Genomic DNA, 9887 nt, shown 5'->3' on the forward strand with positions numbered 1-9887 from the left:
CAAATACAGCTTTTGGTAACTTTTAAAAGGTTTAAACAAAATAACAATAGTTAAAGAAAAGTAATAATACAAGATAGAATAAGACATGATTATTGCCGATCCCAACTGTCACAAAAAGGAAGTGTTCAGAGCAGATCGGAAATTCGAATGGTTTTTCTTACAGCATTATTGAATCCTTCCTTAAAATGGAACCAAATGTCACCTTTCAGTTCTGCTTCACTCCTAGCTGTGAGAGACAAATATGATTAGAATGTTAGTGCAGTTTGAAGTTAAGACCTCTACACCCAAGAAAGAAAAAAATGAATGATTTAATTTACCTTTAACCGTACTAGGAGTTAATGGTATTTCCACTATTCTTCCAAAAAAGTCTTTTGTTTGCTGAAAGATAATTAAACATTGTAAGTAAGAGTACCAGAAAAGACCCCAAAACATTTAGCAAGGGCAGAAGAAAATTAATTTACCATATCTTTTATCACTGGTTTGGCTTTTAATTTTTGAAGATGATTAGGAACTGTAGGAGACACTTTTTCTGATGTATTATCTAGATTGGGGACAAATTGACAGATTAATGAAACCTTTCTAAGGACAGTGGGTGTTTCCAGAAGGTGACGAATGAGGATAATGTACCTGAGTCACTATTATTGGGTACTTGTGTTTTATCCTGGGCTTTGCCAGGAGCAAGGGTTTCATTTTTTTGTCCACTGACTGAAAGCAATTCAAATCTTCTCATTTTTTCCATATCTATTTCTCTTGCTACCAACTGCTTGGTACCATAAGTTAACTGCCTTGAGGGCTTACTACCACCAAAGTAAACAACTTCTTCAATGTTCCTAGGGAAAGACAAGTTGTTGTCAAGTCAACTCAATTACTAAATAAGCCACACACAGAAAATTAACTTACGGGTCCATATTGCAGACATATGTTCCTTCAGGAGTGCGCTCCTGAACATAAGTCAGATTGTAATCAATCATGACACTTATCAAATTTGACAATTCTTTCTTTTCATGTAAACTGTACAGTTGTAAACTGACCTGTATATAATGGTATGGTACAGGGAAAGTTAAAATACATAGACAGACATACAGACAGGAAAATGCACTATTAACTTGACAGAACTTACTGGACGGAAATTTGGCACAAGTATCTCCAGAAGAAGTGGGAGAATTTCACTGACTAATTGAGATTCATTACAGTTCACTCTGACTGATGGAGACATACCTTTCACCATTTCCGCCAAAATTTGTTTTGTATGTCCCTGTTTAACTGAGACCTTCAAAAAAAGTATGTACTGTTAGGACTGAGCAGAGCAAACAAAACAGGTAATCAATGAATTGACAACAGTTTTATCTTACCTCATAAGCTGTGTTTGGGTAATTAATTTTAGGCCACGCCAAGCCACCAAATAAAATATGCCAAACAGGAAAAGCATAAGCCATGTATGGCATTAGGATGTAGTTTTGAGAGGTCATTATTTCAGTATTAATCAAATCCGTGGTTGAGAACCAATCCAAGCCTTTGACAAGCTAAAAAATGAAAGAATGCTAAGTATTTTATTTACAATATACTCAACTTAACAGGGCGAGATTCAAGCATGTTAAATTCTCACTTACGCCATTTAATGAGGAATCTCTCAGCCTCATATGGAGATAATTTTCAAAGACTCCTTGGATAAGACGATTATAATCCCCATGGCTTTGAACTGTTCTTAAAACTCTTTGAATTCTAGAATAGAGAGAGAACAGAATAATGGGTAGGAGGAATGAAGTGAATTAACTACCTACTTGCCACGATGTGGAGAGACCAAAATTAGAGCAGTACCTGTAAGCAATTGCAGAGTCACCCTTTTTCACATCAGGTGTTCTGTTGTCAACATTAGAAGTTCTTGAAGCATCATTTGCTGCCTGTGTGAAACCACTGGGGAAAAACAATTCATTATGTATATTATGTGAAAAAAAAATTTCTATTCTATTCTATCAGGAATTCTTACCCTTTACTTCTTTGAATTTGAAATATTTCTTGCCAGACTGAAAACAACCCTTTCTGTACATCTTTGAGCCCAACATTTGACTGATGAACATCACTTAAACGAACAGGTTTACTCTGAGATTTAAAATAATGCAGCAAAGAAAGACAAGAGCGAATGTCATTTTGAGTCTTTTCACAAAGTGCCAGCATAGCTCCCATATCTGTTTTTATACGCTGTTTCCGGGCAATAGTCATGAGTCTTGAGGCTAATCTGCAAAAATGTAGATAGACAACACAAAGTGCATTGTATATAATCTGCAATGATGAAACATTGACTATATTTTTAAAATATTAAGAGGAAGAACAAACCTTTCTGAGCCAGTAGGTGGGAAATGAAGAACAAATGCATGCTGACGTAGAGAGCGTAATGCAGGAACATAAGCATCATTACAAATACAGATCACAGGACGTTTCAAAATTCCTGCAGCAGATCCCTTCTTTTTACCCCGACCCTTGCCAACATCTTTGCCCAGAACAAACTTGATCAGTGTTTCAATGGATGGCTAAAACCATAACAGAAAGACGAGTATTAGATGAAATAAGGTACATATTTATATTATATACAAAATAAAGAAAAGATCACAAATTAATTAAAGTGCTTCACTTATTTGCAGTTTGTATAATACTGACAGCAGGAGCACCATCAATTTCATCCATAACCAGACAGTTTGGCTTGGGGTCTTTTCCCATAACTGCTTTCATTTGTGTAGCAGCTTGAAGTTGGGTATAGAATGCTTCTGGGCTGCGATCATCACTTGCATTCACTTCCACAACATTGTAGCCTGAAATATGTTGTATTACAAATTTATATGCTGTAGCATTACTTTCAAAAACCAGTAATTAGAGTTACTAAGGAAATGAAACCAGAGTCTACCTGCAAGTTTTGCCACCATATGAGCCAGAGTCGTTTTTCCAAGACCAGGTGGTCCACAGAGTAAAACCATCTTGTATTGGGGCCTTCCTTGCTCATCTAATTCATCAGTCATAACTTGTCCAAAAGGCTTTTTCTGAAAACGATTTTCTGAAATCCAAAAATTATTATTGAGTTTAAGTCACACAGTCTTTTTAAAGGGCACATTGTGGCTAAGTATACTTACCTTTTTTATCCTCTTTGGGTTTTATCTGAGGCTTCCGCTCTCTGTTGAATACCACTTTATCCCATAGCTTCAGCCAATGTAGTAAGGTTCTGTTGACACTCTGTTTGGTAACATAGCATGTCAGAGAAATATTTCTTTTAAAAAGGCAAGAATAATACCACATGAATGAGTCCTACCTCTTCACTCAATAACTCAGCATATCCAGATGGTTTATACTTAACAACCCATAAGTTGTCAGTATCAACTTGGGTGTTTCTAGATCCATCTTCACTAGGAATTAAAGCAGCAATATCTGCCGCATTAGCTTCTATCTCTAATTGTTGTTTTTTCTCAAGCTGGAAAGTTAGGTCTTTGTTTACACTTCTGACATTTTTACAGCGTTGTATTGAACACCTAAATTACCAACCAATAGGATTGAAATATAATGATGAGGGTACTCACAATACTTAATGCTTCATTTTTAAGGGCTGAAAAGCGACCTCTAAGTAGACCACAAGAATCTCCTTTGTGAGAAACTTTTTCAACCTGGATTAATAATTTTGAAATTAATTTATAGACACTTCAATAAATTTCTTCTGATAAATGAAAATTTAGCAAGTTTATCATACCTCTTCTTCTATGTACTCATCACTCCTGATTCGGACATACACACGCTCTCCAAGCTCACTTGTTACAGAAACAAAAGGCCACTTGGGTACTCCTTTGGTCAATGTGTTACTTTCTTTTAACCTGAGGTCATGAGAGGACAAAACATAAAAGCTACGAGTCACACTTGAAGAAAAATAGGAAGAAGAGGCTAAATAATGCACTTACTTTAAATTTGCTGGTGATGCAGCACTCCGGCCTTCATTAAATTCCAGAAAGGCTTTCCTGCGCAATGCGTTGATCCGGTCTATTAATTCTAGTTCTTTATCTTGAGCAGAATCAAAACCTAAGTCTTCATCTAAGAAAAATGACGGATCCACAGACAGCTGTTTACAAGACCGCTTTAATGGCTGACCTGCAAGCACATAGTTTTGTCAGACAAACTCCAAGTTTTCAAGCATGTCGCCCCTCCCATCTATAAAATATGTAAAGTAGAAAGAACATTATTACGCAATACCGTGTTTTTCAGAGGCTTCTTCTAGCTCTATATCATCAATATCACCAAATATATCATCAATGGTTCGCTTCCGAGATGAGGATGAATTATCTGGGGCTGTTGATGATATTGGCTGCACAGAGGAAAAATGAAATTGATGTAAGTGTAGCAAATTCAGTTGGTTTAATTTCACATAAGCATGTAATTTAATGAACAATTATTTACCAAATCATCTAGATTATTTTGAGTAGACGCCAATACAGAAGCACTCTTACTGTTACCCTTATCTTCTGAAGTAGGAGATCCACAGAAGTTCAGACTTCGACGTACAGTTGGGGGAGCAGGCTTCTGAACAAGTGTACGATCATCAAGATCTAGAAAATAATTTCATGATTATCAAATAAGCGTCAAATAAACTTACAAATAATAGTAGTAGTATGACCCTTCAAAAAACATACCATCATCCATTTCATTCATCATTTCTAATTCATCCGCATACATCATCTCAAACTCCTCATCGGGATTCGGAAAGTAATCGTCCTCCTCCATGGTGATAATACAATGGACAACGTACAATACCCACTACAATCTATGACTAAAACAAACAAAACTTTTCTTCTACAGAAAACCTAACCCACACTTATTGATGTAAACACCCAAGAAAACACAAAACCCAATGATTTCGCGCCTTTAACAGATGACAACTGTCCGGTTTGAAAATCAGTTGGAGTTAAATTTAAGAAACAGGGAGTTGACCAAAAAAAATTATAGCTTCACAAAATCTCATAATTTTAAGTTGAAAGTCCATCTGGTTTAGAAACTAGTAAGAAGAAAAGTTAAGAGAGCAGCGTAAAAAAGGTAGTTTGAGGTTGCCGTACATGTCCACCGGCTCCATTTTTTGTAGTGCAAATAATCACTTCGTCTTGTTCGTAGTTTGTTTTCTATTTTCAACAGAGTAAAAGTCAATCAATCTACTTAAAGCTGGTTTTTGAGAATATTTTTCCAATCATCATGGGTTTTCTAGTGGATACTTTTATTATCCTAATTACACAGGTATTATTTTCTATTGTCATATCTTTTTTTACGTTCATTTATGCTGTAGTTATTGACATAACCTGAAAAACACTTGTCAATGCCGACCGACCAATTGCACTTGATGATTTGATTGGATACCTATACAGCCCGACCATAGTTATTAGAGCTATATCGTCACCTTAATTACGAAGTTTGTTTCTCATCATGACAGACTAGTAACAGACTCCTTCTACTTAGGGACGTTTTCAGATCACACCTAACAAGTGGTTTACCTCTTCGTTAACATTACAGATTATATTTTTTGCTGGTGGATGGGTTTTCTTTGTGAAACAACTTTTTCGAGATTATGAAGTCCACCATACCCTTGTTCAGCTCATCTTCTCTGCCACATTTTCTCTGTCATGTACGATGTTTGAACTGATCATTTTTGAAATAGTGGGTGTGTTAGACACAAGGTAACGGAACTTGATTTCCTCTGTGTCTTTATTAAAAATACATCAAACCATAATTTTAAAGAAACTTTTGCTTCCTACAGCTCAAGATATTTTCATTGGAATCTAGGTCTTTATCTCATTTTATTTATGGTAATAGTTATCATTCCATTCAACATAGGATATTTTATTTTGTCAAACATCAGATTTAGTAAGTACTGAACTCATTGTTACATGATAATTTTCTTATTTGTAGTTTTATCTTACTTGACAACTTATTCGCGTTACATTACTCTCTATTCCAGTCAGAAAGCAGCTTATAAGGCCACTTACTGTTCTTATTTGGCTGCTATACATTTATCTATTCTGGAAAGTTGGTGATCCTTTTCCAATTTTAAGCCCCAAGCAAGGTATATTTTCTATTGAACAAGGGATATCTAGAATTGGAGTCATCGGAGTTACTGTTATGGCCCTCTTGTCTGGATTTGGTGCTGTTAATTATCCATATACTTCCATGGCATATTTTATGAGGTGGGACAGAAACTTTTGTAGCCTTTGCTTGAAAAAAAAAAAAAAAAAAAAAAAAAAGACCCCAATGTTTTCTAAAAAAAAATTTTTTCTATTTTCCACAGGCAAGTTTCTCCTGGAGATATTCAAGCCATAGAGAAACGCTTGATGCAAACAATGGATCTGATTGTTGTAAAGAAAAAGCGAATTGCTTTGGCAAAAAAAGGTGTCACAATGCATGGCTCTCAGTCTGGCCCAACATCCCCTTCTCTTTGGAGTAGTATGTTAAGAACAGTTACCAGTAAAGAATCTCCTGAAAGTATCCTTCATTTTCAAAGCACTCTAGGTTTTAGCATTTTTGGGTACTGTTTGTTTCTTGTTATCAACTTAAATGTGATGAGTGTAGTTTTCCTATTCACACAACAGCTGATGTGAAGCAATTGAAGCAAGATGTTGGAGCCCTAGAAGAGCTTTCCCGGCAACTGTTTCTTGAAGCACATGATCTTCACAACATGCAAGAACGGCTGGAATGGGCTACAACCTGGAAAGGAAAGTACTTTAATTTCCTGGGTTATTTCTTTTCCCTTTACTGTTTGTGGAAAATTTTCATTGTAAGTAAAGTTAAGCACAAGTAACTGAATCATGATAATAAAGTACTGCAGCCACAGTACTACCGTTTAGTAATATCTACCGATTGTTCTTTTTCAGTCCACAATAAATATTGTATTTGATAGAGTTGGAAAGAAAGATCCAGTTACGAAAGGGTTGGAGATTGCTGTTCACTGGATTGGTTTAGAAATGGATGTGGCATTTTGGTCTCAACATGTATCTTTCTTTCTTGTTGGCATCATTGTAGTCACTTCTATTCGAGGTCTACTTTTAACACTCACTAAAGTAAGTATTTATTAAAAAATGATAATCAATTGACAATTATTTTAACAATTGGTTTGTTATTCATTTGGGGTATTTCTCCACCAGTTTTTCTATGCCATTTCAAGTAGCAAGTCTTCTACCATCATTGTGTTGATCCTGGCCCAGATCATGGTGTGTAAATGATCTTGATTTTCCATCTGATTCTTTTAAACTTCTTTCTAAGTTACTTTCTTCTTTCTGTTCTAGGGAATGCATTTTGTGTCTTCAGTACTACTTATAAGGATGAACATGCCCCCTGAGTACCGTGTAATTATTACAGAAGTTCTTGGGGATCTGCAATTTAACTTCTATCATAGATGGTTCGATGTAATTTTCCTTGTCAGTGCATTGTCTTCGATTGTGTTCTTATATCTTGCTCATAAACAGGCTCCTTCAGAAAACAGTTGATAATAGAAGGATTGAGTGTGACTACCTGTACTAATTGTGTTTAACAGTGCATTTTTTAAAATGTTCCTTTCATAACAATCATTATTTTTTAAAAGAAAAGATAGTAGTGTATGTGGAATTTTGATTTTACTTCAAATCATATTGAAAATACCTAGGGGAGTCAAACAACATTTAAAATGCATTTAATGAGTTAATTTCTTCAGAGTTTATTTTTTGCTTTTCTATTCAGTACCTTTCATACAACTGGAGTTCTTTATTGAGTTTTGTGTTATTTGTTTTGTTTGTGCTGTACTATACTATGAGTAATCATGTTTTTCTGTGATGTGAAAAATGTTTATTTATGCTTTAGACATTTGAATTTTTAGTTCCATTGGTCTCATGTTGTTGATTCTGAATTTTGTTTTATCTATAATAAGTTTTACTGACAAAGACCCCCACCTACCTCATTTTCCAAAACAGTTGTGCTATTGATGATCTATGATCTATAGAACTAGGTCATGAGGCAGGCCATGGCCTACATTACGAAAAGTGTTCTCAAAAATTATTTATGTAACACCTTTCTTTTACACAGAACAGTAAAAATATCAAGACTTTTTAGATTTAAGGATTCACAGCTGTGATTGTTTTGTTACTTTGTTTTCAATAAAAACATAGTTGACCCTAGACTATTCCGTAAAGGTTTTTGCTTTATGCCCTTTTCCCAACTCTGCAATTTCAACCCATGAAAAGCAAATGGTACTTAACATTATCAAATTCGGACTTAATTATTTTGTGATCCACTAACCGGCCGCTATAGAATCGGTTCACAACGTCTCACACGTGATGTCCATTCTGCCCCAATCTCCTCTGCGAAACTGTGCGGAACGGCTGCGGGTTTTCCTGGTTTTCCTCCTCGCCCGAAGCCTGGACATGTCCCTCCTCTCTGCCCTAGAGCCTCCCCCCGGCCCTTGCTACCCCCTGCGGCTCGCGGCGGCCGGGGGGCTGGCATGGTGGCGCTGCGCGCTATTGCGAGCCAACTGCTGAAATTTCAATGACTCTTGAAACAGCGATTAAAAATGCAGATACATGTCATGCTGGGGAGCAGCGGTGCGGCTGCGTCCGGATCTCTGCTCCGCAACTGCCTCCCCCCGCACGCGCGCGCGGTAGTGTAGCTTGACGCCGCGGACGCCACCCGGGCCGGGGGGGCAGGGCCGGCAATGGCAGTGCCTAGGCACGGCGAGTTGCCATGAAGGGCGTCGGGGGCGGGGTGGGGTGGGGGTGATGGAATTGTAAAGTGTCCCGAGAGGGCGGACTTTCGGCCCTACATCCTCCGCTGGGGGAGGGGGGGGGGCAGCTGCCGGCCTGGACCATGATGGCGTTCGGAAAGGCACTCACTTGTAAAGCTAAGCTCATTACAGGCGAGTCGGACTAAGCGCGGCCGGGCCAGGAGGACGCGCCGGGGGCACGGGACCTCTACCCCTCCCGGCCAGGCTGGGAGGGAAGACAAACTTCCCCCCGTTAAGCTGACCGGACGCCAGGGCCAGGCTCGGCCTGCTCGGCCGCCGCGGTGCAGGTCCGGAGCCAAAGGCTGCTGCTCCAGGCCAGGTGAAAGCGGCTGCAACTGCAGCGCTGCCGGCGGCGGGGCGAGCGCGTCCATCACACGTCGAGTTTACCCCCCAACCCCACTCACAGCAGCACGTCGTGTCGAGGGTAGGGGAGGGTGGGGAGGGCCTTCTCCACCTGCCCCAGCTGCCCCACCCAGCCCCAGGCCCGACCTCAGACCTCGCCTCGCCTTTTGATGCGGGCGGGGAAGGGCACGACCCGCTCTCCGCTGCTCCCCCGCCCGGACTGACGCCCCGCGACGAGGACCCCTCCAGGTCCTGCTCTCCCCTCACGGGGCCCCGCGAGCAGCAACTTCGCTCTCCAATTTCCCCCGCTGACTCTCCCGTCTCGTCTTTCCCTCCGCCTATGGCGTCTATCAGTGCGGGCGCGGCGGGTGCGGCGTTACGTGGTTCGCGGGGGTGTGGGTGTGGCCGGGGCGGAGCGGGGCGGGCTGGCGCACCTCTCTCCACCGCGCCTCGCCCCGCACTACCCACGCAAGATGCCGTAATCAGGTTAAAGCACGGAAGGGCAGAGGCACTAATGGATCTCTCACTCGTGGCGGTGGCGTAGCTGGCGTAGCTCAGGCGGGGAGACGTGGCCGTGGGGCCTCGGCCACTCCCTTGTCGGAGGGGCTCCGGAGCTCGCCAGCACGCCGCTGACGCCTCGTGCCCCTCTCTCTCCCCGCTGCCCTCCCCCGCGTGAAAGGCTTTCGCGCGGCAGAAGGAGGTCCGGGGCCGGAGTGGCACGGCGGGCTGGTGTAGTGTGCGGGGGGATGGAGAGGGGGGAGGGGAGGGGGTAACAAAAGCATTA

General features: G+C 40.5%; 2 protein-coding genes across 2 annotated transcripts; one reads left to right on the top strand and one right to left on the bottom strand.

The window, feature by feature from the left end:
* Positions 1 to 4: 4 nt before the first annotated feature.
* On the bottom strand, positions 5 to 4885 carry LOC113218300 (chromosome transmission fidelity protein 18 homolog). Its single transcript, XM_026438593.1, has 21 exons — positions 4662 to 4885; positions 4429 to 4577; positions 4225 to 4336; positions 3936 to 4122; positions 3731 to 3851; positions 3564 to 3647; positions 3299 to 3457; positions 3123 to 3222; positions 2900 to 3046; positions 2656 to 2807; positions 2335 to 2528; positions 1988 to 2236; positions 1819 to 1914; positions 1611 to 1722; positions 1353 to 1523; positions 1121 to 1270; positions 901 to 1031; positions 628 to 830; positions 462 to 541; positions 318 to 378; positions 5 to 226 (listed from the first exon to the last, which is right to left on the bottom strand). The coding sequence occupies exons 1-21, from the start codon at positions 4750 to 4752 to the stop codon at positions 126 to 128; spliced, it is 2850 nt and encodes a 949-aa protein (XP_026294378.1). The 5' UTR covers positions 4753 to 4885; the 3' UTR covers positions 5 to 125.
* A 204-nt stretch (positions 4886 to 5089) lies between these two features.
* Positions 5090 to 8164, top strand: LOC113218303 (Golgi pH regulator). Its single transcript, XM_026438598.2, has 9 exons — positions 5090 to 5256; positions 5530 to 5693; positions 5774 to 5880; positions 5975 to 6200; positions 6302 to 6495; positions 6603 to 6787; positions 6885 to 7070; positions 7155 to 7220; positions 7296 to 8164. Exons 1-9 carry the CDS (start codon positions 5215 to 5217, stop codon positions 7494 to 7496), a joined length of 1371 nt encoding a protein of 456 aa, XP_026294383.1. The 5' UTR covers positions 5090 to 5214; the 3' UTR covers positions 7497 to 8164.
* The last annotated feature ends 1723 nt before the right edge of the window (positions 8165 to 9887 follow it).

Source organism: Frankliniella occidentalis, unplaced genomic scaffold (genome assembly GCF_000697945.3).
Source record: "Frankliniella occidentalis isolate FOCC.00 unplaced genomic scaffold, Focc_3.1 Scaffold2, whole genome shotgun sequence".
NCBI classification, from domain to species: domain Eukaryota; kingdom Metazoa; phylum Arthropoda; class Insecta; order Thysanoptera; family Thripidae; genus Frankliniella; species Frankliniella occidentalis.

Coding starts and splice junctions, on each gene's coding strand:
- LOC113218303 (XM_026438598.2), top strand. CDS start 5,215: ATGGGTTTTCTAGTGGATACTTTTATTATCCTAATTACACAG. Junction 6,496..6,602: donor CAGTAAAGAATCTCCTGAAA/GTATCCTTCATT, acceptor TTCACACAACAG/CTGATGTGAAGCAATTGAAG. Junction 7,071..7,154: donor TACTTTTAACACTCACTAAA/GTAAGTATTTAT, acceptor TTTCTCCACCAG/TTTTTCTATGCCATTTCAAG.
- LOC113218300 (XM_026438593.1), bottom strand. CDS start 4,752: ATGGAGGAGGACGATTACTTTCCGAATCCCGATGAGGAGTTTGAGATG. Junction 1,723..1,818: donor GACTCTGCAATTGCTTACAG/GTACTGCTCTAA, acceptor TCTCTATTCTAG/AATTCAAAGAGTTTTAAGAA. Junction 542..627: donor ACCCAATAATAGTGACTCAG/GTACATTATCCT, acceptor TCCCCAATCTAG/ATAATACATCAGAAAAAGTG.